This window comes from Mya arenaria, chromosome 12 (assembly GCF_026914265.1).
Source record: "Mya arenaria isolate MELC-2E11 chromosome 12, ASM2691426v1".
In the NCBI taxonomy this organism is placed as follows: domain Eukaryota; kingdom Metazoa; phylum Mollusca; class Bivalvia; order Myida; family Myidae; genus Mya; species Mya arenaria.
This window is the reverse complement of record NC_069133.1, coordinates 55,425,059-55,450,146: the sequence shown is the minus strand read 5'-3', so window position 1 is coordinate 55,450,146 and position 25,088 is coordinate 55,425,059. Positions and strand designations below refer to the sequence as shown.

The following is a 25,088-nucleotide window of genomic DNA, read 5'->3' as shown; positions in this document are numbered from 1 at the left end:
TCCAGCTATGCTCCGGACAAAAACAAGAGACAGCGTTCCCGACTATTCCGCCGCTTTTCAGTGTAAGGATTGAAAAGTTTTGGCGAAACATGTATGGTTCACTGTATCTAATTAAGTCTCAATTCAATAAATCAAGTAGTTGGTGAGATATAAACCTATATGTGCTTACATGCAAAACCTTGACAAGAATTTCTAAGTCGAATAATAAAGGGGCAAAGTTTATATTATACACAAGATAGAGTTATCTTACTTGATAAGTTAAGAAGGTTGAATGGCTGGGAGCCCTTGTATAAAGTTTCAATGCAATAATTGATGTATTTGCTGAGATTTTAACATAAATGTGGTAATATGCCAAATTTTAACCAGAATTTCTAAGTCCAATAATAAAGGGCCATTATTTGCAAAATACAGCTATCTTACTTGGTTATTCGAGTAGGTTGGGTGGTTGAATACCATTGTATAAAGTCTCAATGCAATACATCAAGTAGTTGCTGAGACATTGTGTGCTAACATCCAAAACCTTACCCAGAATTTCTAAGTCAAATAATAAACGCCCATTATTTGCATTATATTCAAATAGGTGTTATCTAACTTCATTTATTTAGTAGGTTAGATAGTTGTGAATACATATCCAAAGTTTCAATGCAATAAAGAATGTATAGATAATGACTTAACGGTGCTTACATGCAAAACCTAAACCAAGGTGTGACGCCAACACTAGGGTGAGGAGTATAGCTCTCTTAATTCTTTGATAGTCAAGCTAAAAACTGAAAAACAAGAATATCACTGAGAGCAATGGATGCTTTTCTATGAAGTCACTTGTTATACAATGTGCTGGTAGAAGGTAAATGGTTGTAGCATTATTAATTTAATTTTTAATAATTTATTATACACAGTTGGAAAGATTCATAACATGGAAAGATATGGGCAAGTTTGAGAAATAAATTTACAAGAAATGAAATAAAAAAGCAGCAATTGAAATCCAAAAATATTGTAGATATGGCGCGGACAAACTCCTGCCAAAATATGTAAGAAAAAAAAATGGTTCTGGATGGATTTGAACTCCTACCTTGAAACCCTCAAAAGAGTTGTAGTCCTGTGCTTAACATAGGCTAGAGCATTACATTTAAAGAGTTTCAAGTGGAGGTTTTCATCAGGAGTGTGCAACCTTAATATACATGATAGAATTATGGTGCTTTTGCACTGCACTTCATCTCATTGCAATCTATCCGAATACCAATTTTTATTTCAATCCCATCAGTAGTTTTGAAGTTATGGCCCAGACTAGCACCAATTATGAAAAAATGGTTAAAGGCAGAGAACTTAATAGATAAGCATGATATGATTATGGTTCTTGTGCACTGCACTTCCTCTCAATGCCATTTATCTATAGACCAAGTTTTATCTCAATCCCATCAGTTGTTTCGAAGTTATGGCCTGGACAAGCACCAACTATGAAAAAATGGTTAAGGGGAGATAATTTAATGAATATGCATGATAGGATTATGGTTCTTGTGCACTGCACTTCCTCTCAATCCCATCTACCTATATACCAAGTTTTACTTCAATCGCATCAATAGTTTTGAAGTTACTCTCCGGACAAGTGTATGACGGGCAGACAACTATATGCTCTCCCTTTGGGGAGAGTATAAAATACTGCAGCCAGTTAGGGTTCCTGTGCACTGCACTTCTCCTTAATGAGATTTATCTATATATGAAGTTTGCAATCAATACCTTAAAGGTTTTTTAGTTATTCTCCGGACAAAAAATAAGTATGAAAACTAGAATGGGCTTTTGAGAAAAGCGCATGTCTCCCCCGAAGGCTTAGTAAGACTTAGAGGTGTAAAGTACTGATACATCTGGCTGGAAAGCAGGGTGTGAGAATTCAATAGGGATTTCCAAACAATAAGCCCTAGTTAATGATCTGAAAACTATTTTTCATCTTTCAAGCACTTGACCTTGACATGTGACCCCAAAATCAATAGGGATCTTCTACACCTCATGACCAACCTTCCTACCAAGTTTGGTGAACCTAGGTCAAACCGTTCTCAAGATATTGAGCGGCATTGGTTTTAACTTTGGGGGTCGCCGTGACCTTTGACCTAGTGACCCGAAAAACTATACATGTCTTCTACACCTCATGACCAACCTCCCTACCAAGTTTGGTGAACCTAGGTCAAACCGTTCTCAAGATATTGAGCGGAAATGTTTTTTACATTGGGGGTCGCCGCGACCTTGACCTTTGACCTAGTGACCCCAAAAACAATAGGGATCTTCTACATCTCATGACCAACCTCCCTACCAAGTTTGGTGAACCTAGGTCAAACCGTTCTCAAGATATTGAGCGGAAATGTTTTTTACATTGGGGGTCGCCGCGACCTTGACCTTTGACCTAGTGACCCCAAAATCAATAGGGATCTTCTACACCTCATGACCAACCTCCCTACCAAGTTTGGTGAACCTAGGTCAAACCGTTCTCAAGATATTGAGCGGAAATGTTTTTTACATTGGGGGTCGCCGCGACCTTGACCTTTGACCTAGTGACCCCAAAAACAATAGGGATCTTCTACACCTCATGACCAACCTCCCTACCAAGTTTGGTGAACCTAGGTCAAACCGTTCTCAAGATATTGAGCGGAAATGTTTTTTACATTGGGGGTCGCCGCGACCTTGACCTTTGACCTAGTGACCCCAAAAACAATAGGGATCTTCTACACCTCATGACCAACCTCCCTACCAAGTTTGGTGAACCTAGGTCAAACCGTTCTCAAGATATTGAGCGGAAATGTTTTTTACATTGGGGGTCGCCGCGACCTTGACCTTTGACCTAGTGACCCCAAAAACAATAGGGATCTTCTACACCTCATGACCAACCTCCCTACCAAGTTTAATGAACCTAGGTCATGCGGTTTTCCAGTTATCGATCGGAAACGAAGTGTGACGTACGGACGGACTGACGGACTATCGGACTGACGGACAGGGCAAAAACAATATGTCTCCCCCAGAGAGGGGGAGACATAATTAACAAAGAGCAAAAACTTATGAAATACTGCAGCCAGAGTTAATAGTGAGATCGATCTGTATGTGTAGTTTCAAGTCAATACCTCAATCACTTTGCCCTGTAATGCTCCGGACAAGATTGACCGGAAGCCGACACACAGGCCAAACATTACAATAGCCCCTACGCTTTCAGCTTCCATCAACAGAATTTATCATTTCCAGAGATTGTGAATTAATTATGCTCAAATCTGTTCAATTACATACACTTCCTTACTCGGTCCTGAAGTGTAAAATCCACAACAATACATGAATTATTTAGTTTTTATTTCGTCATGTGCATTTTTAACATACATTTATCAAATACAAAAAAACAACTGTTTTTCTACCAGCTTACATTTTCTGTAGTAATTTTCATTGTTTTCTATATACATTTCTCTAAAAGAGTCACAAATTTAATTTTCAATGGGCAACATTTTAGTGCTGAAGAATGTTTCTAAATGGCACAGCAGTTATTTGAGAGTACCTTCAATTTAATTCAAATGATTGAGAACATACAAAAAGGATTTTGGCATAAAAACAAACAAGTTCTCACATTTCTGATATGGCTATAGAACTCACTATGTGTATAATTGTCTGTGTATGAAAACCATATCCAGACCTGAATATTCGGATATAACAAACACATTACAGATTGCTGATGCATACACAGGGGCTAAGGTATTGCACATCTGACATTGTTTCTTATACACTACAAAATACTTCACTTCTCAAGCACTGCGCCCCTATTCACTAACTTTTCAAGTAGAAGTTTGAGACTTAAGACTCAAAAATCATTCATATCTTCTATCGACAAAAGGAGAATATATAAAAGTAAAACTACAAATATAACAAATACAGCAATTCTTAACATAAATGTTTTACTTGATACGATTATTTTACTGGGAAATCAAGATGTACAGTTTTGTGTTTTTAGCCTTAAACTTGGACCCGAGGAATTAGTGAATACCGACTGTGTTGCGTGTATGCAAGTTCAACGTATACCACACTTTTATATAAGATGAGCCAATATTTTATGAGCACAGAATATAGAATGAAGTTAATATACATTTAGCACTTAATTGGTATCATTTAAGAAATGACTTAGGCTTCCAACATGGCATACATTCCCTTAACAATAGAACAGTGTAATGCAGAATGAAGTTAATGTTCATGTACTTAAAATAATTAGCACTTAATTGGTATCATCTAAGAAATGACTAAGGCTTACAACATAGCATATATCAATCCTTAACAATTGGACTGTGTATTTGGTAACATTAACAATCCAGTACTCATTTGCTGGGCTTCTTCTCCACAAAAGTATATAACAGTACTATGAGCACTACTTGATATTGTTTTATTCTTATCACAGTAAACTGAGGGTTAAGGCTTCCCTACTGGTGTACCATTGTGGAATGATAGAAGAAAAACATAAGATGGTCGAACTCGAGAAAGCAGCAAAAACACTGTTATGCCCTCACTATCCTCAACCTTAACAGGACAGGCATTTAATAATAGCATCATGGTACCTCATTTAATGTCACATCATTTTATGACAGTTACATTATTTCAGTTAATCAGTGGTCAAAACTAGCACAAGCCAGCAAGCCCTGCACTGGTCAAATGCTTTCTGGGCTTGCTGAAATTCTGTATTTTATATAGCAGGGCTTGATAAGAATGTTGATGCCAAGCACTAGTATTTGATCATCCGAAGTCTATTTCGATGATTGTTAAATAGTTTCAGACAAAGGAGTACCGGTACAGTACATCAAGTGAGAATTGTAGTTGTTGTTATGGAATGAATGATATTTAAAAGTTGATTATGTTAACGATCACATGAGCCTTATCCTCAAATGCACACAAGAAGTATACTTTATCAAAGGCATATTTTCCTATGGATATGCCACCTGGTATGCCACAAACAAGTTTTAGATAATAAATATTGTCAACAATAAAATGTACAAAAAATAACAAATCATTGTTGCAGCTAAATGTATTCATGCACCAAACATCCAACAGTGTACTATTTTATGCACCATTTTACACCATCCTGGAATGACCGACAGACTCCTACATTAACAACATGTATAGGCTACTCAGCTCCTTCTGCTCTTAGCAAACACACCAGACTGATATTCCAAATTACAATAGCATACAAACATTAAATACAAATAATCATATGGTGTTAACCAAAGCATTGAACTTTCAATTCTTTTTGATTTTATACCGAATTGCTTTAAGAGTAGACTATTACACCAGCAAAATATCACTTATAATATATAGCAGGAAATAAATTGAAAATGTAGCACAGTTCGGAGTATATAAATCCAAAAGTAAAACAGAAGGACAAAAATCAAGGTAAATATAGGTAAGTTTTGAAAAACTGATTTCATGCTTATAAAGAAATACAACATTTACAACAGACAGAATGCTTATTGCCGTTTACAATGCCATATCATTGAAATACATTTCAGACATTTATCTCTGTTTAACGGACATGCCTGTATTCCAGCATTACAAGATACAATCCTAGTTAACAGTTATCACAAGTAAGGAACACATTTTCGGCAAATAACATACCAGAACCATAACGACTAAATGCAACAGACCATTAGCTGAACATATTTCCCAGAGTTAAACATTTCACATGCAAGTCAACAAATACTGTACGAAGACATAATAGGGCTATTCCATGTAAAATACACACAAACCCACCCCTGGAAAGCAATATAAATTCTTAAGGGGAGGCTCCTTTGATACAAGCTTAAAAAAACAACTAATTAGAAAATGCATTCCTGAGGTGGGTTGTATGATTAAACAGAAAAGTCCTTATTGAAAGTTCATGATCTTACACTTATCAGCAACTTGTGTGCAGACTACTTTCCTGTATCTGGTTCCCTTTTTGTCTTGACTTTTTATCTTTTTTCACAAAGAAACTATAATTCATTGGCCATTTCATAACTCCAATTTTCCACAAATTTTCCTCTATTCTTTGGAAGAAAATAGATACAAGTTATTTGTTGCTGCTACAGCTAGAATATTATCCAAGGGGTGCCAGGCAGCATGTAGGATTTTTCTATTAAAGTCCAAACAATCCACACTGATCTCTTCCTTCTTGCGTTTGCCCCCACTACACACCTTTCGAGGTTTCAGTACAGTTTTTGGCTTCACGTTCTCCCGACTGGCCTCCAGTGTAACGTCACGCTTTGATTCTCGGTCGAACATGCGGAAAAAGTTATTGTATGAACCAGTCATTATGTGCCTGAAACATAGAAATATTTCAACACTCTCATGCCACTCACCAAAACTATAATTGAGAGCATCCATTACAAACCATAACACAATTAATTCACCTTGTAACAAACCATACAATGTAAAATATCAATTTTAAGCACTCTGACACTAAACATACATGTGTTTAATTCAGATTCAACAAAGCATTATTTCGAATGCATCACCTTAGTTGATGTTATTCACAAAAGTTTTAAATTTAATACATTTTTTACTTTCACATATATTTGTTGGTACGTACCTATCATTTCCACTCCAAGCACATTCAAACTTGTCAAATATACAGTCATTCTCATAAAGGGAACACAGTTTACTCCTTAGGTACTCGTGTACTTGAAAAGTCTCTATGGGCTTTGAGTCCATCTGTAGATCCCAGACTTTAACTGACAGGTAGTCTCTGGTGACCATATAACGGCCGTTATGACTGAATTTCACATCAGATATACTGGATATGATCTCGGAGAAGAAGCTACGGTTCGTTGGATCTTCAGGCTCCTCAAACACTGAAATGATAGTCAAGTCAAAATAATTAATCTTTACACAATTACAAGTGCTTCGGACATATCTCAGAGGTCAACTTAAACTAAAGCATAGAATATCACTACAATATATTTATCCTTTTTATGGGCTCCGTTTCTAAACCAACAAGCATGCTTTTCTAAACCAACATTTATGCTTACAGGCTGGAAAATGTAAAACTGATCAATCATAAACTGTACTGTACTTTAATAGCAAAGTAACAGTTAACAATGCAGAGGCCTAAACAAAACACTGTTTTTAGAGCAACAGTCTCCTAATCAGGCAGGGTATGGGCATTTTAGACCACAAAACATGCATACACAAGTATACAAGTTGTCAGCAGTTAACGGGGCAGCCCTGGAATGGGTCCAGTCTGCACAGGACCTGCTCCTTTTTCTTCCTGTTGATATCATTGTACACAGACCACTAAAGCCTGCATACACAAGTGTCAGAACAGGATTTTAACAACCAAGACTTGAAGTATCGATAGTTCACTTAGATATTCATCTACTTCATCATCAGTATACAAGTTGTCAGCAGTTAACGGGGCAGCCCTGGAATGGGTCCAGTCTGCACAGGACCTGCTCCTTTTTCTTCCTGTTGATATCATTGAACACAGACCACTAAAGCCTGCATACACAAGTGTCAGAACAGGGTTTTAAAAACCAAAACTTGAAGTATTGATAGTTCTCTAAGAAATTCATCTACTTCATCTAATCAGTATATAAAATGTCAGCAGTTAGCGGGGCAGCCCTGGAATGGGTCCAGTCTGCACAGGACCTGCTCCTTTTTCTTCCTGTTGATATCATTGTACACATACCACTAAAGCCTGTATACACAAGTGTCAGAACAGGATTTTAACAACCAAGACTTAAAGTATCGATAGTTCACTTAGATATTCATCTACTTCATCATCAGTATACAAGTTGTCAGCAGTTAACGGGGCAGCCCTGGAATGGGTCCAGTCTGCACAGGACCTGCTCCTTTCTCTTCCTGTTGATATCATTGTACACAGACCACTATAGCCTGCATACACAAGTGTCAGAACAGGGTTTTAACAACCAAAACTTGAAGTATCAATAGTTCTCTTAGATATTCATCTACTTCATCATCAGTATATAAGTTGTCAGCAGTTAACGGGGCAGCCCTGGAATGGGTCCAGTCTGCACAGGACCTGCTCCTTTCTCTTCCTGTTGATATCATTGTACACAGACCACTAAAGCCTACATACACAAGTGTCAGAACAGGGTTTTAACAACCAAAACTTGAAGTATCAATAGTTCACTTAGATATTCATCTACTTCATCATCAGTATACAAGTTGTCAGCAGTTAACGGGGCAGCCCTGGAATGGGTCCAGTCTGCACAGGACCTGCTCCTTTCTCTTCCTGTTGATATCATTGAACACAGACCACTAAAGCCTGCATACACAAGTGTCAGAACAGGGTTTTAACAACCAAAACTTGAAGTATCAATAGTTCTCTTAGATATTCATCTACTTCATCATCAGTATATAAGTTGTCAGCAGTTAACGGGGCAGCCCTGGAATGGGTCCAGTCTGCACAGGACCTGCTCCTTTCTCTTCCTGTTGATATCATTGTACACAAACCACTAAAGCCTACATACACAAGTGTCAGAACAGGGTTTTAACAACCAAAACTTGAAGTATCAATAGTTCACTTAGATATTCATCTACTTCATCATCAGTATACAAGTTGTCAGCAGTTAACGGGGCAGCCCTGGAATGGGTCCAGTCTGCACAGGACCTGCTCCTTTCTCTTCCTGTTGATATCATTGTACACAGACCACTAAAGCCTACATACACAAGTGTCAGAACAGGGTTTTAACAACCAAAACTTGAAGTATCAATAGTTCACTTAGATATTCATCTACTTCATCATCAGTATACAAGTTGTCAGCAGTTAACGGGGCAGCCCTGGAATGGGTCCAGTCTGCACAGGACCTGCTCCTTTCTCTTCCTGTTGATATCATTGTCCTGTTGATATCATTGTACACAGACCACTAAAGCCTGCATACACAAGTGTCAGAACAGGGTTTTAACAACCAAAACTTGAAGTATCGATAGTTCACTTAGATATTCATCTACTTCATCATCAGTATACAAGTTGTCAGCAGTTAACGGGGCAGCCCTGGAATGGGTCCAGTCTGCACAGGACCTGCTCCTTTTTCTTCCTGTTGATATCATTGAACACAGACCACTAAAGCCTGCATACACAAGTGTCAGAACAGGGTTTTAAAAACCAAAACTTGAAGTATTGATAGTTCTTTAAGAAATTCATCTACTTCATCTAATCAGTATATAAAATGTCAGCAGTTAACGGGGCAGCCCTGGAATGGGTCCAGTCTGCACAGGACCTGCTCCTTTTTCTTCCTGTTGATATCATTGTACACAGACCACTAAAGCCTGCATACACAAGAGTCAGAACAGGATTTTAACAACCAAGACTTGAAGTATCGATAGTTCACTTAGATATTCATCTACTTCATCATCAGTATACAAGTTGTCAGCAGTTAACGGGGCAGCCCTGGAATGGGTCCAGTCTGCACAGGACCTGCTCCTTTTTCTTCCTGTTGATATCATTGTACACAGACCACTAAAGCCTACATACACAAGTGTCAGAACAGGGTTTTAACAACCAAAACTTGAAGTATCAATAGTTCACTTAGATATTCATCTACTTCATCATCAGTATACAAGTTGTCAGCAGTTAACGGGGCAGCCCTGGAATGGGTCCAGTCTGCACAGGACCTGCTCCTTTCTCTTCCTGTTGATATCATTGTACACAGACCACTATAGCCTGCATACACAAGTGTCAGAACAGGGTTTTAACAACCAAAACTTGAAGTATCAATAGTTCTCCTAGATATTCATCTACTTCATCATCAGTATATAAGTTGTCAGCAGTTAACGGGGCAGCCCTGGAATGGGTCCAGTCTGCACAGGACCTGCTCCTTTTTCTTCCTGTTGATATCATTGTACACAGACCACTAAAGCCTACATACACAAGTGTCAGAACAGGGTTTTAACAACCAAAACTTGAAGTATCAATAGTTCACTTAGATATTCATCTACTTCATCATCAGTATACAAGTTGTCAGCAGTTAACGGGGCAGCCCTGGAATGGGTCCAGTCTGCACAGGACCTGCTCCTTTCTCTTCCTGTTGATATCATTGTCCTGTTGATATCATTTTACACAGACCACTAAAGCCTACATACACAAGTGTCAGAACAGGGTTTTAACAACCAAAACTTGAAGTATCAATAGTTCTCTTAGATATTCATCTACTTCATCATCAGTATATAAGTTGTCAGCAGTTAACGGGGCAGCCCTGGAATGGGTCCAGTCTGCACAGGACCTGCTCCTTTCTCTTCCTGTTGATATCATTGTACACAGACCACTAAAGCCTGCATACACAAGTGTCAGAACAGGGTTTTAACAACCAAAACTTGAAGTATCGATAGTTCACTTAGATATTCATCCAATTCATCTAATCAGTATACAAGTTGTCAGCAGTTAACGGGGCAGCCCTGGAATGGGTCCAGTCTGCACAGGACCTGCTCCTTTCTCTATTATTAAAGTATTATAAACCAGCCTTTTCTGTGTTTTTGATCGTACAAAATGTGACTATTTCATAAACTTGTGTCTATATCTGTGTGGTTATTGAATTCTACTTTAATATCTAATAACCTAGCACATAGTTCATATTTAATCTCCTTACGTTTGGCATGTTTGTCGCACAGTGCTTGTTCCCGCATATCACAGAGGCGTATGGTTCCCTTGCTACTGCTGTACACAAACAGGTTACACTCGGTGGGATGAAACTCGGCCGCTGTAATCACCTCGGTTAGCTCCTCCATGTTGGCCGGCTTGATGTCTACAATGTCTGTTACACCAGTTAAGGAAAACACAAGGCATCATGTTTGTAAGACATTTGTTTGTCATATTTAATATAGGTAATGCTTCTATGTTTATGGAAACCTTTGTAAAATAGTATACACAATTTTTGCAGCAATATGTATTGCCTCGGTAGCCTATACTATATGTAAAATACAAATTTGAATATTTATGAACAACCATGGGTGTTGTTTACTGTTATTAATTGTGTCTTAATCTGTGTCTGACACACTGGTCACAACAAAAGCCACTTTAACTGCTGTATTCATCTAGCCAAAATTCCCTAAAACCAATACAGTACTTGTGTACTTACAAGCCAATATTACATTACCACTTAGAACTGAAAAGTACAACAATGTTCATATTTATTTTGTTTTCAAAAGTTCACCTATTATGCCCACTGTAGTTGAGTTTAATCCAGGAAACTCTGTAATGCCAGACAAGATTACCTTTTATGAACCCACATATAGTTTAATAAACTAGAAATGACGACTATGAGCTTGTGAATACCAAACAAGAGCACCGCGAAACGGAGCATTTTACGCCCGAAGAAGATTCGGCTCGAGGTCCTTTTAATGTAGTGATGATTTGTATAAAGTTATTTGAAAATCGCTTTATTAGTTACCAAGTTATGGCCCGGACAAGGAATTGCTAACGGACGAGTAACAAAGATGTGGCCCGGAAACAGAATTGCTAACGCCCCCCCCCCCCATGGTGATTCTAGTCTTTGAGGTATGGACCTGGAAATTGCGCGCGACGCATCCTTTTAATGAAATGATGCTTTGTATAAAATTATTTGAAAATGACTTTATTAGTGACCAAGTTGTGGCCCAGACACGGATTTGCTAACGCACCCCCATGGTGATTCTAGTGTTTGAGGTATGGACCTGGAAATTGCGCGCGACACATCCTTTTAATGTAATGATGCTTTGTATAAAGTTATTTGAAAATGACTTTATTAGTGACCAAGTTGTGGCCCGGAAACAAAATTGCTAACGCCCCCCCATGGTGATTCTAGTCTTTGAGGTATGGACCTGGAAATTGCGCGCGACACATCCTTTTAATGTAATGATGCTTTGTATAAAGTTATTTGAAAATGACTTTATTAGTGACAAAGTTGTAACGCCCCCCCCCCCCATGGTGATTCTAGTCTTTGAGGTATGGACCTGGAAATTGCGCGCGACGCATCCTTTTAATGTAATGATGCTTTGTATAAAGTTATTTGAAAATGACTTTATTAGTGACAAAGTTGTGGCCCGGACACGGAATTGCTAACGCACCCCCATGGTGATTCTAATCTTTGAGGTATGGACCTGGAAATTGCGCGCGACACATCCTTTTAATGTAGTGATGATTTGTATTAAGTTATTTGAAAATCGCTTTATTAGTTACCAAGTTATGGCCCGGACACGGAATTGCTAACGGACGGACAGACAGACAAGACGGACAGACGATGGAGGCCATAACATAATACGACCCTTCGGGCGTATAAAAAGCAAGGATACTGAAACTTTGATTTGTGACTTCTAGATGCCAAAGGTTAATGCGTAGATCATCAGCGGACAGGTATGTCTCCTGATCACTGTTCACCGAGATAGAGTTGATGTGGTATGTGTGAGCATTGGCAAATATACGGCGAGGACTAGCTTCTACCAGCAGCTCCATGGGTTTGAAGCTGGGGATGCGGAGTGTATTGACTGAGGTAGGATCTCGCATGATCCCAGCATCATCCTTCAGGTTGTAGCCTTCCGCTCTCTTGTCCCTTTCTGTGACCTTCCACAACTTTATTGTTTTGTCTGGAAGAGTGTTGAACAAACCAAATAATGAGGTCTTCAATGAATATGAGTTTACCCCCCTTAACACTATTGTTTTTGTTTTGTTCAAGCCGTGAACCAAACATATAATTTAATAAAATTTAAGTAAAGGATCATTTTGCAAACTTATTTTCTTCTCATGTCACTCACTAATGTTAACTCGATAACATTTCGCGCATTCTCTGCTTTTAGACCATTTGCCATTTTGAATTATCAGAATACAAATTGTCATTACAATGAAACAGGTTACATGTACAGAATATGAAATAAATCTTCCTGTATGAGATGGCAAGAAACAAACCATTTGTAGACAAGAGGAAGTTAGCTGGGTTGCTGCGTTGAAGCCAGCGTATTTTGTTGATCTTTTCTTCAATCTCTAAACTTTTTAGATAATCAAACTCTGGCTCATGACTTTGGAAGGTGCTGTACACGTTGTATTCCCCACGAGCATGGAAATGAGGATTCCCCTAGAACAAAGAAAGTAGTAATATTTAACCTTGTGATATTGAGGATTTTTGTAACCACCTGGGTCCCATTTCAGTGAAGGATCTGGGCTATTATTCAACAATATTTACTCTGAACAAAAATGACTTGTTTGTTTTGTTTTTTAATCATAAACATGCTCTTTTTCAATAAATTAATAATAATAATTTTAAATTCACACATACATGCATGTGTAGCAAAATAAAATAAATATAACACTAAGATTATTTCAATTAACAACAGATCTTTATTGCAGTGGCGTGATTTCAGAAAATGTAAAATCATATACAGTTTAAATATTGTTATAGCAGGAGCATAAACAATCATTTCTTTTTAACAATCATTTCTATTTTTAAATCTTTTTCAAGGATTTTACACTTCTCAAGACATATAAAAGCCTTGGCAACATAACATTTACAAAGGTACTGGTATGTCAAAAAATACCAGCATTTACAAATGTAGCCAAATTGCCTCCATGAAATGGATAATAGCTTAAGATGTCACATCTTACACGTGAAATTCATTCAGTCTGTACGACAATCACAGCTATATTGTAGGCCCGCTTGTCCGGCAATAGTTTTTGGGGCAAAATGATTTAATAAATATGTGTCAAACGTGTATCTTGTTAATTTTATTAACTAACCTATGTTTACTTTATCAAACCAACTTAATCAGGGCGTTTATCGACCTGAGCTCCCTGGGTTTTGACGCATTCAAAATCGTAAATGACCCGAAAATGAAGCATCATAAATTTGTAATATTAATCATTTGCAAGACATGATCTAAATGTCTTTTTATCAATTAAAGTCAAGAGCAATTAACACCCCCAATGACAACTGATTATCGATCTGGAATCTAATCGGTTTCCATGTTAATTCGCAGCACTCAAACTCAATGACGTGATAACTCCGCCCATTATGCAAATTAACGGATACCTTCTGCTTTTTCACTTAGTACGATAGTTTAAAAAACAACAATGCTTAAATATATTTTGTATTAGTTTTTTAAACCATGTCTATATCAGTTTAAAAAATGTATATATGTATTAGTTTTTAATAGATAATCATGTACTTTGCAATGCCATCATACGACAGATGAAAACTATAATTAAGAATTAAGACCATGTATTTAGAAAAACAAGGACACTTGAACATCTGATTTTGACTCTTGAAAATCAGATTTTAAGAGTCATTGACCATTAGGTTTAGACCCTGTTGAAAGCCCTGACTTTCACAAAAATGTACATAAAATGTTTGGTCCTGCAAAAACTGGTCCGGTCCTGCAATGTAGACTGTATTGCAGGACCTTGTGTCCTGCAATGTGATAATGACTTTCGTACAGACTGTTCATTGCAAAATTATAGTGACAAAAATACACAAACTGATTTATACCCACATCAAATTGTTAAATAGAACAGGTTTCTGAATGTTTAATATTTTTGTTTTGTACCTTTCCGTCGCGCTGGAATATGACGACACGCCCTCCTTTGTCACCAGTGGCCAAGAGCTCTCCATTGTGGTTGAACTCTACACATGATATGATATCCGCTACAATAAAGGGAAATACAGATATTACTTTTTAGATTTAGTTTATCTCAGCTATGAGTATGTAACTGGATTTGGGGTTTTAAACATCATGTGTGGTATGGTGATGGTGGGAGTTGCAAAGCAAGTTAGGGAAGCACCTAGTCTAAAATAATAGACGTGTTATACGGGATTCTTCCAATCCCTAACGTCTAAACGGGAATGTGCAAAAAACGGGGGTGTTTTAAAAATATTGAAATTGTTTTAAGTGAAGTATTTTATGGTTGAAATTGATCATAAAGAGTTATATTCATATTTTACGATGTAAGTGAAATGTTATTTTGCACTAAACAAGCATTTAATGCATTAAAACAAGTTATTTACCTTTCCAATAAAACGAAAGTTGACTGACATTTGGGGAACAACTCGATACAATCGTAATAACTCGGCCTCCTCCGACAAAGCTTCGAGATAGACCTCGTTACACAATTGTAACAACTCGGCCATGGCCGTAATGTTCCGAGTGATTTAAAACTGTGCCATGAAGCCTTGCAGGTGCCCGTCATGTATATATCGTTAAGTTTTGACAGAATGAAATGAAGAAAAGCCGTCAAACTCATAATTATAAGTTGGATATTTATTTTTTGTGTACGGAACTAATATAAAATAACATTATCTGGTAATATTTCTTGTTTTTATGATATTTTATAGACGCTATATGCTTTAACCCGGAATCCTGATCGGAATAACTACCCATTTTTGATACTAAACAATTTGTACGTGAAGGATTTGCCATATCAAAAATCTAAAAAAATCCGTCAACGTACAATTATTTGGACTAGGGAAGCACCGACCCATTTATTATGAGCATTTTTTGCTCCAAGACAAATAACCAATAGAAAAAAAGCTTATAAGGTTAATTAACAATCCCTCAAGAAAGTCAAAATGGTTTAAACTGTCCATTTTTGATGAAATGTGTATGCATTTGTTGCAACTAGCCATGAAGTTTTACTTTTAATGCTCGTCATTTCATAAGCTCAGCTAGCTACAATAATGAGTGATCAGGGATACTTTTTTTTATTATTTTGACATTTCTTATGTATCCCTGTAACGCTACAACTCTCTACCATTTAACAATGGGCGAAATGATATACTGAAATAATATGCATTGACGTTGAAAAATAATGACAAAGTTGTTCAATTTTTATCCGACAGTGATCTGAATTGGATTAAATTTGTCATTAGAGTTGTTATTTTCACATTAATATATTATGGATCACAAATACCGTTATACATGTACACAACCAGTCAGATTTGTCCCAAATTTACCGATATCGGAATACTTGATAAACAATCGACACTTGTGTTTTATGATAACTTAACATGTTTTTTTGGGCATACTGACATAACTTAATATGTGTTTAATAGTAGGCAATAATATTTTCGTAGAAATTTGAATTTATAACGGAGAAAATTTCAAAATTGTGGCCGCAAGGATTCTCTACGCAAGGACCGCTTGCTACTTTTTGCTGGGATGGTGGACGTCACGAGTCTGCCATATAAAAAAAATCGTCAGAAGACTCTTTGACGGCCATTTAGGTGGACTAAAGCTCAGCTTACTTGACCACCTAACCACAATCCATTTTTTTCTACATGTAGATATTTTTTTTTATTAAAGCATACTTTTGGTTGCATATCAAAAATTGATAATTGTGAACGATGATTTTTGTGACTATGAAACTAATATAATCCATTGTGACGAAAGTTCTTTTACTTAAAAATGTTAGATGTATTCTTTTAGTGTACATTCTGTTTCAAAATGGGGATGCATACAATGTCATTATGAATGCAGAAAACCTGAACAAGGGATATATATCTGCCTTAAAAATCAACATGATAATTTAAAAGAGAATCATAATTGGCTGAATGCACTTTAAAAAGCTGTAGAACACATTTATGCTGTTCTGTTGAAAACAAATGATACGAAACAAAGAAATGAGTGAAGATTTTTTGTGATATTGGAGTCTTATTATCATAAGTAGTCCCAAAGAATTAACAGCGGCGTACAATAAAGAGGCGTTTTTTTGCATACTTCCGAATAAATTTTGGAATGCGAGCTTTTATATCCATTATTTAACATTTGAAGAGAATCAAAACGCTATACCTTCTGTGATATCATCCTCGATTGTACCCTTAACCTGTGAGAAGCACCACTGAATCTCCCCACCATTGCCTGTATAAACAGAACACAATAAAATATTTAAGGAAATGTCAAAATTGAAACCGGCAGTAAAATTTAGGTCAAAATGTCTAGTGCTTTTTATATACTTACCCGCCATTTTGGACGCAGATAATCAATTACAATATCGATGAATGATTGTGGAGAATATAAATTAGAGTATTATTTTGTTCAGATCATTCTTCTGAAAGATGCAGATCGATTTACATCCTCCTACGTAGGACTCATATTCAAAATGGCGCACTATGGCTGTGAGAATTTGGGCTGACGTCAGAGAATGCATGGTTCCCAGCGCTTTTGACTTCTCATAATGGATTCCTGCATTTAGGGGTTAGATTCCACTTACATTCATGATGAGGTAACCACACTGGAATAGAGCTGCAATTCGGGTGGGGTCGATTTACATACAAATGCACCTTCCATAAATACGGAAGACATACGAAGATGTATTTAAAGTCGGGTATATTATACCAAGAAACATTAATTGGCTCAATGAGCTATTTTCAGACATGAATTACAAACATAAATAGCATCGGAGTATTTGTTATCCGTACCAGATATAACATATCAAAACATAACAATGCGCTGGTGACCTGACCTGGAAACGAAAGCATACATATAAGTATGAAGGAGTAGAGCACTGTATTCAATGTGTTAGTTCGTTCACTGAGAGTATGAATTACGGAAAATCGTATACATTTTAAACAGCAAAATTGTAAGTAGCAGTATATAGGTGGGAATTACAGCATGGTACCTTACCCTCCCCTCTTATATTAAGCATTATTACATTACCCTTCCCCCTGAGTGATGTGACAAAAAAGTTATAATCATCAGCAATCTAGCTTGTTAGAAATAATTATTTTTTTGGAAAGAATTGCTAAGAAGATGTACTTAATTTATCAGGTAAAGTAGTAAAGTAATAGCAAAGTAATTTAGTACTAGATTTTGCTGATATTATCCGAAACAGTAGCACTACTGCTATACAAAGGCATGATTGCTTCTATGCTTGAGCCAATCTCTACCTACAGGTAACCATCTCTGCTCGGACACTGTCTTGACTATAAGCTCCAACGTGTACCCGATGATGTGTAAGAATTTAAATTGAAAATGCCAAATCGTAACAATTAAAAATACTTGCCAAAAAAAACACACACAAGTGTACGTAGCCAGTTGTATGTGTTCGACAGATGTTAATGATATATAAATTTGAAACAATCATAATTATATAAACGCCCTTGTTATTTAATTCGATAATTTTTATTCATATTTAAAATGCTCTTTCTGGTATTTGAATGCCACGTACACGGCTTGTACAGTGGGTGTAGGCCATCCCACTGAAAACAAACCTGTTTTCCAGTAGAGACAAACGATAAAAAACATCAGTGAAACACTCTATACTTCTCAAATTCTTCTCTTTTTTTAGGTATAAAACATTATTGGCACATTAATCATTTACAAAAAGGACCTGTCCAGTTGCAGGACCAGCCTTCTGAATTCCAAGAAGTTTTTAGATCACCTTATTTCCGCCGGGAGATTGTTCCATACCTGACTGGCCTCTAAGTTCTTCCAATACTTATATAACTTGTTCTTACTGATGGCAAATCCACTCAGTTTTCATATCGGATTTTTTTTAAATTACAATTCTTAAAAGCTGCAAAGCTTTGAACATATTTTGGAGAGATAATGTACATATATTAGTAAATTTCAACAGCAATGCATTGAATACACACCAATGCACACCTGCTCAGATGTAATGTTGGCAATTGTACTCTAGAAGATTTTCGTAACTTGAAGTGTAATCATAAAACAAATTTTTAAAGCTCTGTATTGAATATAAATTATTTTCTTTCTTTTTTTTCTGTGTTTATCTTGCTTCAAAAATGCCAAACAACAGGACGGTAGTTGAAATTGGATCTGATAAAAGATTTTAAGAAAATAAGCTGTTTGCACATTTTAGAAATTGTTCATCAACATCTAATATACAATCTACATCAACGCCTAAAAGTTTCACTTGCTCATCAGTTACAATGGTGTAATTAAACACATTGAATTGCTTTATTTCTTTCACAGAGTTTGAGCCAACTGGAATTGTTTGAAATTTGTCAGGGTTAGCCTGCATTTTATTGGAAGTAAACCATTTTATCAAAATGTTACATTCTTCTTCAAGAGTTGTCTTAACAACATCATTTTTATCACACACAGAAAGAGTATTGTCATCTTCATAATTATAGAAGGCTTATTGATCAAGTAGAACATCTATATGGCATTGAGAAAGATGCTGAAGACTAGAGGCCCTAATATTGATCATTGTGACACGCCTTTCGGGATGGAGTTCCACTCCCTGGCCATTTGACCAAGTTTGACCCGTTGTTTTCTGTTTGTAAGATATCTGTGCATAAGTTTACATGCTGGGGCTGAGAGACCATACGCTTTAAGCTTGTCTAAGATAAGACCATGGGACAGGCATTCGAATGCTTTTGAGGTGTCCTTTAGAACTGCACCTACACATTTGTTCTCATCAAGGTTTTTCCAGTCTTCCACCAGCCTAAACATGGTAATTTGACTGCCATATGTTGTCCTGAAAGCTGCCAGGAAACGATGACAAATTGTATCAGAATGACTATAATCGGTTGCTCACTTATAACCCGTTCAGATAAAATACTGACTGGTCTATAGTTATTTCTATAAAGGGGTCATCTTTTTAAAAAAAATAGGGGCTACGTGTGCTAGCTTAAGACTATTTGGAAATGATCCTTGGCTTATGATTTCATTGGCCATGTTTCGGATGGGACCTTTTAATATCTTTGCCAACAATGAAGATTTTGGGAGAAATCAGATCTATTCCAGCTACTTTTTTATTTAACCTATTAAGATATTTTCCAATATCTTAATCAGTAACCGGAGTGAAATTAAAATCAGGTGACATTTGGCTATGTTCCTGGTTTTTTGTTCAGACTAGGGTGTTTATCTTTCAGCTGAGTTACAGATCTTCCAATAGTTTCGACTATATTGATGTAAAACGAGATCATTTTATTCGCCATCAGCTTTTGATCAGAAACCAAATCTCCTATGTTGTGTTTGAGTAATATTGGGTTATGCAATATATGTGTAGGTTTCTGTGAGAGAGAAGATTTAATTGTCGGCCAGAAGTCTTTGGATTTGGGTCCTCCAATATACCGTTCTTAGAAATGAAGAGCTATAGATTATATTACCTTTTTTTTTAAACATTTCTGAACTTTGTGTAGCTTGACCAGGTTTCCATGTCCTGATTTCTGTTATAGGCGTTTTTTGCTTGATGAGCCTTGTAAATAAGTTTACGTACGGTACCTAGAATTAATGTAAGGTAGTGGATTCCTTATTAGGTTTTTCTGTTTTACTGGGGTATGCTCGTCAATGACTTGTTTCAATAGGTGTTCATTAGCCCAAAATATATCATCCGTGTCCTCAAAGATATAGGCGAGATGGAACGGTACATGGTGTTCCTTAAAAGAGTTGTTGTCAAAGTTCTTGTATGACCTAAAAATGACCATCTATTTCATGGATCACATTGATCTCTTATACTAGATGCTATGATGTTGTGACAGTAGCTTAGACCGCACTTAAAGTTGAAAGTTTTACGCATAAAGTCCTTTGGATTGGTGAGGATGACATTATTAAGTGTAGGTCTGCAGTTTTGCATAAATCATGTAGGTCCGGATATATTATTTTCCAGGATAAGGTTATGACGAATATTATGAAAAGGTTTACATTTATCTCTTCAGTCAGTCACAATTCAATTCAGATTATTATTATCATTATTGTTTTTTCTACGTCTTGACTGGGCTAAATACATTCCACTATTGACACTAACCGAATTCTTCAACATCTATGCAATATACGTATTTCAGCTCGCCAAAATAAAACGAACATATTTGTGTTGCAAGCCGAAATACAATGTAGTACAAATTCTTTACTTGCCTGGTAAATAAGTCTTTATACTTGGCAAGAAGTAACTATTACAGAGCGCGTCCGCAGACTTAAATTGTCACATGTATTTTAACAATACCATCAGAAATAATGTAGCAAAAATAGTATGAACGACTTCAAACATTATTCTTTTAGGAAGAAATAATCAGACAACCTTTTTCGTTTCAAATTGCATGTGAATGGCCAATATATTAGCAATTCAACAAGTAAGTACGGCACGTACAACGTCGATTAATATGGAATTTTGGAAGGCAAATATATTGAAAAATATTGCAATTTAATTGGTTCCAAAATAATTTCAACAATTATAATGTATTTTTGGTTATTTACTTTGCATATATAAATAACCAGTTAGAAATACCCTTCCAAACAATTTCCAAACTGTACATAATTGTATAATAGGGTCACCAAACATAAACATTTAACAAAACATCTTATGGAGCTTATTTTTGGGTCGGATTTCTTAAATACATTCATGTGAACTGATATTTGATGAAAACCTGATAACCGTGTCACTCTGAAATCAGTTGGAAATACTTGTTTTTTTCTCGGTTATAAATGTTTACAAAGATGGGATAGATGTTAATGTGTCAGGCATAACAAAAAGAACAAGACAAATCTAGTTTGAATTTATGTTTTATGGGGGCTACATCGTTGAACGTACCGAGATTATTTTGAAACATTGTCAAGCAGTACTATTTTGAATGCCGTAAGAAGTTATAATTGATTAATATCGTAACTACTACATGTATATGCATATTAAAATAGCACGTAACGAGTTGATCGATCATTAAAATATGTCATCATTTGCCTCCGTTTCTTTCCAAAACCATATGTTCACACAAATATTAACATAACTCCGAGTTAAGGTCTCTAGCATCTATGGTCTACATACTATCTTAATAGTGAAAATAGATATGTGTAAACACAACACTGATCTACACCAGACTATGGTACAGCAAATAACATCTGAATAGGGCATGGTATCAATCATTGTATAATAGTTGGCAGATCTTTAGACAATCGTATGTAACTCGAAATTTTATAATGCTCAGCACGGCATTATAATAACTTCCGGGTGATCATATGAGATATAAATCAAGTACTTAAAGTCTATAAACAGTGTGTATACTAACAAACTGAGCATTGATAAAGCATATACTGTATCAGACCTCGTAATTATATTTCAGTTAGGCCGGCTCGGAAATCCAATAACTTAGCCAATTGAATTATACAGGATCATACAGCTGTTCATCTGTATTCATCATGGCCCTAAACAGGAAAATAAGTATTGAGTCCTGCCATCTAACTGGATATGTTTTAAGCAAACTTGAACTACGTAAATACATGTAAGCTGATACATACCATGTACGTGTCCATGTTTCTCCGGCTTGTCTTTCTGTCCGAGTGACGATGCCCGGGGCCGGTGATGAAGCATGTTCTGTATTTTGTGCAGCCCCTTACTGCCAAACCCAGACCCCTTTTCCTTCGGTGGCGAAATCATTCCTGATCACAGTTTCGAAAGTAAAGCTGATTTAAGTGAATATACCTCGATTCACGGTCAATTACACATTTATAGTATTAAACTGAAATACCTATATATTTTTATAAATAGCCAGTATGTTTACAAGACGTAATTTCCTAACAGTATCCAGATGTTTATTTCACTGCACAAGCTCGATAATGTACATTGTTTTGGTATTGAACTCCATCAATAGGCGATAGCATTAGTGACGGTCATGTATGTATCAGTACATATGGTAGAATGAGATGGGGCAAAGTCCCCAGTGAAGTTAAAGCTCCATTATCTGTATATGAACTGAAAATTGCTGTATTGCTTTGAAGTTAGCGTGTTAACTATGTTTAAAACTATTCATGTCACTATATAAAGCTAATCTTTAAAACATGATAACACGGCCAAGTCATTTGACCTTTATAATATATGGCAATGTTATGAGCTGACTTGAGTTAAGAGTTAGATAAGATTTTTAATGTATACAATTTCAATCAGAGCAGGTGATTAAAGTTATTATTGAATAATCCTAAATGAAGAACCATTTGGATACATATATTAATGTTTGCCACGCTCGAGTTAAACTTGCAACGGCGCATGCGCACGCCTTCGAGTGAAAAAAAGCATAAGCACAGCTTTGTTGTGCTCCAATTTCAATAATAATATTGTTGTGAAGCTTATCTTCTAAACAACGTTAAACCAAAAATAGACTTATTAATTAATAATTTATTTTAACTGTGTCTGATGTATTAACATATGCAGAGTAATTATAAAGAAAAAATAGTCAACCTGCAATCATAGTAGATTAATTTCCAAACATCTGTTCCTGTAGAAATGCTTTCTATTATACAAATTATGTTTAAACTATCCTGAGAAAATCATTTCTGATGGGTCAATACTGTTTACATCCAAAGTTCATACAATGTGATATCAACTTATAATCAAAACAATTCTGATGATAAATAATTTGATAAAAATATCTCAAGATTAATATCGAGAAATTACATGTGGCAAATGAAAGGCATGAAATCTTATGACCACCATACCAGTACACATGTCACTTACACGAAACACTGAAACTAGATTTGTACATGCCTGTACGTTATTCTGCCTTTATTCAGGCCAATAATGTTTTTTATCCTTTCTTGCAAATTTTCTGCAGTTATTTAATTGTAAAAGTAAGATGAACTCAATCCTTGCTGCATGATTTGTTACTAGTAAGCTTATGTAAAGATTAGATTAGGCCATTTTTTTATTAATTGGTTAACGGATTTTTTTGGAAAAATGTTGGACGGGTGGTGCGAAAAAGAAAAACAAAAAAGGATTTCATACTCATTCTATTTTTTTTTACAATACATGTACATGTATTTTTCATAGCGTTTGTGGCGAAACCCAAAACCAAAAGATCAAAATAACAACAAACAGGAAAGACATGTTCATAGATACATATGAATGACATTTGAAATGCTTAAGTATGTTTTGATTTCTATGCAACACAATATGTCTTCAATGCCTCAATATTATAATGAATATTGATATATTCAAATGCTCACTTTGTTATACACATATGTTTGGCTTTACAGTCCAATTTTCTCTCCTACCAATTTCAAATTCAAATTAATGTAATCATTAAATAAGCATTTTATACACTTCCACCTTAAAATAATGTCACATTTTAAATATTATTACAAACTTTCAGTTTTACGGTCACTTTTTGTTAATGTTTTTGAAGCACATCCTGACTGCAAGAGTATCCTATTTTCAACACTATTTCTACAAATCAACATTACAATGAATATGCATGTGTCTCCTTATTGCTGGGCACTACTTCTTCTCAACAGAAAAAGCACAATGTAACAAATTTCACTGACTCAATTATTTATTAAATGGAATATGGAAATGTAAATTGAAGTTTTCGAAATAATTGGGCGGCGGATCCGTTACCCAATTCATTAAAAAAGGCCTTACAGCGCCTTTTTTAATTTTTGTACAACCATTGTTCTATGTCATGAATGTAAGTAAGATGTGTTTTTTATGTCCGTTTATATTACTGGCATTGTATTCAATAAAATGTTTGATCAAGGGCCATATGGACTAATTCAATCATATACTCTGTAAAAAACAACAACAACAAAAAAACAACAATAAAAACAATCTTCTTTATTTTTGCAAATTAAATACTCCATGGACGGATCGTTAATTGATATAAAAATATCCTCTTATATCAAATCCCTATTACTTCATACGATAAATAAAAAATAACATTTGAAATTAAATCGATGTACATGTATGACCGTTCAATAAAAGGTCCAATCGAAAATCGAGCAAGCGATGTGAGGATGAAAACCATTTTTGCACATTACGAGAACGCTTTTAACGTCCTCGAACTGGGGAACTATCAATTGGGAATTGCCTGCGTCAAAAACAATACATGTCACTATCAGAAATAAAAGCAACGCAATGATCCCCTTTTGTTTTGTCACAATCAAATTGCTTTTACGGATCGTATACTTTTCTGACATTTCGTTGCCATTTTTAGCTGAAATAAGTAATATCAGGTTCCAACAATCTTAATTAAGATAATCACCAGCAGGCCACTGGGTTTCAGGCTTTACATGTTGAACATGGTATTTGCTATTTAGGTATGCATGTGGGAACCTTTTAAATTTAATGCTGACGCAGCAGAACTTTGTTTATTGTCACTAAATTGCAAAGCAAGAATCATATTCATAATTATGGCGGCTGATTTCTGCCATATCTCGAAATACGACAACACGACAGCACC

General features: G+C 36.0%; 1 protein-coding gene across 2 annotated transcripts; it reads right to left on the bottom strand.

The window, feature by feature from the left end:
• Positions 1-3,309: 3,309 nt before the first annotated feature.
• On the bottom strand, positions 3,310-23,117 carry LOC128211569 (serine/threonine-protein phosphatase 2A 55 kDa regulatory subunit B alpha isoform-like). Of its 2 annotated transcripts, XM_052916519.1 has the most exons (9): positions 23,093-23,117; positions 22,156-22,296; positions 16,750-16,818; positions 14,512-14,609; positions 12,881-13,046; positions 12,271-12,561; positions 10,590-10,754; positions 6,572-6,833; positions 3,310-6,301 (listed from the first exon to the last, which is right to left on the bottom strand). In XM_052916519.1, the coding sequence occupies exons 1-9, from the start codon at positions 23,100-23,102 to the stop codon at positions 6,025-6,027; spliced, it is 1,479 nt and encodes a 492-aa protein (XP_052772479.1). In that variant the 5' UTR covers positions 23,103-23,117; the 3' UTR covers positions 3,310-6,024. The 2 variants fall into 2 exon arrangements, with proteins under 2 accessions (XP_052772479.1, XP_052772480.1); XM_052916520.1 differs by lacking the exons at positions 22,156-22,296; positions 23,093-23,117 and adding an exon at positions 16,918-17,099.
• Positions 23,118-25,088: the final 1,971 nt, after the last annotated feature.

What these genes read in the sequence shown, in the direction of transcription:
- LOC128211569 (XM_052916519.1), bottom strand. An exon ending in GAAACATGGACACGTACATG is followed by an intron (nt 16,819 to 22,155) that starts GTATGTATCAGC and finishes CTGTTTATACAG; the next exon opens with GCAATGGTGGGGAGATTCAG. An exon ending in CTTCCTCTTGTCTACAAATG is followed by an intron (nt 12,562 to 12,880) that starts GTTTGTTTCTTG and finishes ACACTCTTCCAG; the next exon opens with ACAAAACAATAAAGTTGTGG.